The sequence below is a fragment of the Numida meleagris genome, chromosome 12 (assembly GCF_002078875.1).
Source record: "Numida meleagris isolate 19003 breed g44 Domestic line chromosome 12, NumMel1.0, whole genome shotgun sequence".
NCBI lineage: Eukaryota > Metazoa > Chordata > Aves > Galliformes > Numididae > Numida > Numida meleagris.
Window position 1 is genome coordinate 1,200,386 of NC_034420.1, and position 1,416 is coordinate 1,201,801.

At 64.1% G+C, this 1,416-nt stretch overlaps 1 protein-coding gene across 2 annotated transcripts in view; it reads right to left on the reverse strand.

The window, feature by feature from the left end:
* Positions 1 to 429, reverse strand: part of HDAC3 (histone deacetylase 3) — a 14,053-nt gene extending 13,624 nt beyond the window's left edge. The window contains exons 1-2 of one of the 2 annotated variants that reach the window (XR_002442760.1): positions 276 to 429; positions 25 to 107 (exon numbers count right to left, since the gene is read on the reverse strand). Coding sequence is in view for 1 of the 2 variants with exons in the window: in XM_021410369.1 (XP_021266044.1) it covers positions 25 to 107; positions 276 to 330 (138 nt within the window). In the remaining variant the exon portion in view is untranslated. The remainder of the gene's footprint in view (positions 1 to 24; positions 108 to 275) is intronic. The other variant, XM_021410369.1, reaches the window with a different exon arrangement.

Sequence of the window (1,416 nt, forward strand, 5' to 3'; positions counted from 1 at the left end):
CACCCCCCGGGGAGCGATGCTCACGATCATCTTCTTGTAGAGGCCGTAGTGCAGCACCAGGCTGTGGGTGAGCGCCAGGCGGTGCGGCTTCATGGGGTGCCCGGCTCCTGGAAGGAAGGAAACCACACGGGGGTCAGCAGCGGCACGAAGCAGGAACAGGCCCGAGGGCAGCACAGGCCGCTCCTGCGGGCCGGCACCGCGCTGCAGCCCCCACCCCGAGCCAGGAGCGGGGCCAAAGCAGCCCGAACCCCGCCGCCCCGACCCCAGCCCCGCACCATAGTGGAAATTGCCGACGTCCGGGTCGTAGAAATAGGCCACGGTCTTCGCCATGGCGAACAGGCCGCCACCGCCCCGCGCTCCTGCCTACGTCATCACTCCGCGACCGCGCCACCCGCCGGCTCCTGCCTGCGCGTCAGCGCTCGCGAGAAGTGGCCGGCACAGGAGCGGGATGGGGGCGGGGCTGAGGGTGGGATGGGGGCGGGGCCTTGCGGCAACACCGCCCACTCCTCACGCAGCGTGACTGGGGCTGCCCCCGTGTGCGCACAGTTGCCCCCGGGGACGTTTGGGGCAGAGCTGCCAGCAGGGTCGCAAAGGGTGCCCGAAGCCTCCAGGGCTTCTGAAAGGACCAAGCAGGGATGGAGGATGCAGCCCCATGGGGATGCAGATCCGCTGGAGTGGAGTTCTGTGTGGATGGAGCCCAGTGGGGTGCAGCTCCATGGGGTTGGGGACATGGGGTTGGGGCTCCATGGAGATGAGAACACGGGGTTGGAGATCCATGGGGATGCAGCTCCACGGGGAGGCTATGGCCGGGGCCGGCACGCCATGCCCCAGCGTTGCCCCATAAGTGCTGATGGAAGGAAAGAAGAATGGGAGGAGAAACTCCATGGGATGGGATACCCTTGTGAGGTGCCTGGCAGGGGCAGAGCCCACTCCTTGCCTGCTCCTCGCCTGCTTCCAGCTCGTCCCATGCGGGGTTCCCCTGGGCATGAGAAAGGGGATGGCGTGACCAGGACTGGTTGCACCCCCTGTTTGGACTGCTATGCAGAAATGCATTGGGTGGGTGGAAGCACCAGGGAACAGAAAGGGATATATTGTGAAGGACAGCGTGGGCATGAGAACAGATGGTAATCAGCCTCACCCCAGGGCTCAGGAGAACCCGGGACCTGTAAGGTGCCCTTTGAAGAGGCAAGATGCAAACCACTTTTAACGTCCCATTCAGCAGGCTGTGCAATGCTCTATTTGGTTGCAGTGCATTGGGCTGGGATCAGGAGCCCTCTCCTGTTCTCCTGGCCTTATGCCCTCCTCCTGCCATGGCTGGTGTGCCTCCATTCCATCCTGGGACAGCAGACAGAAGAGTGGCACCAATGACTTGGTGACCTCCTCAAGTCATGGGACGCAGGATGGTTTGTGGCTCCT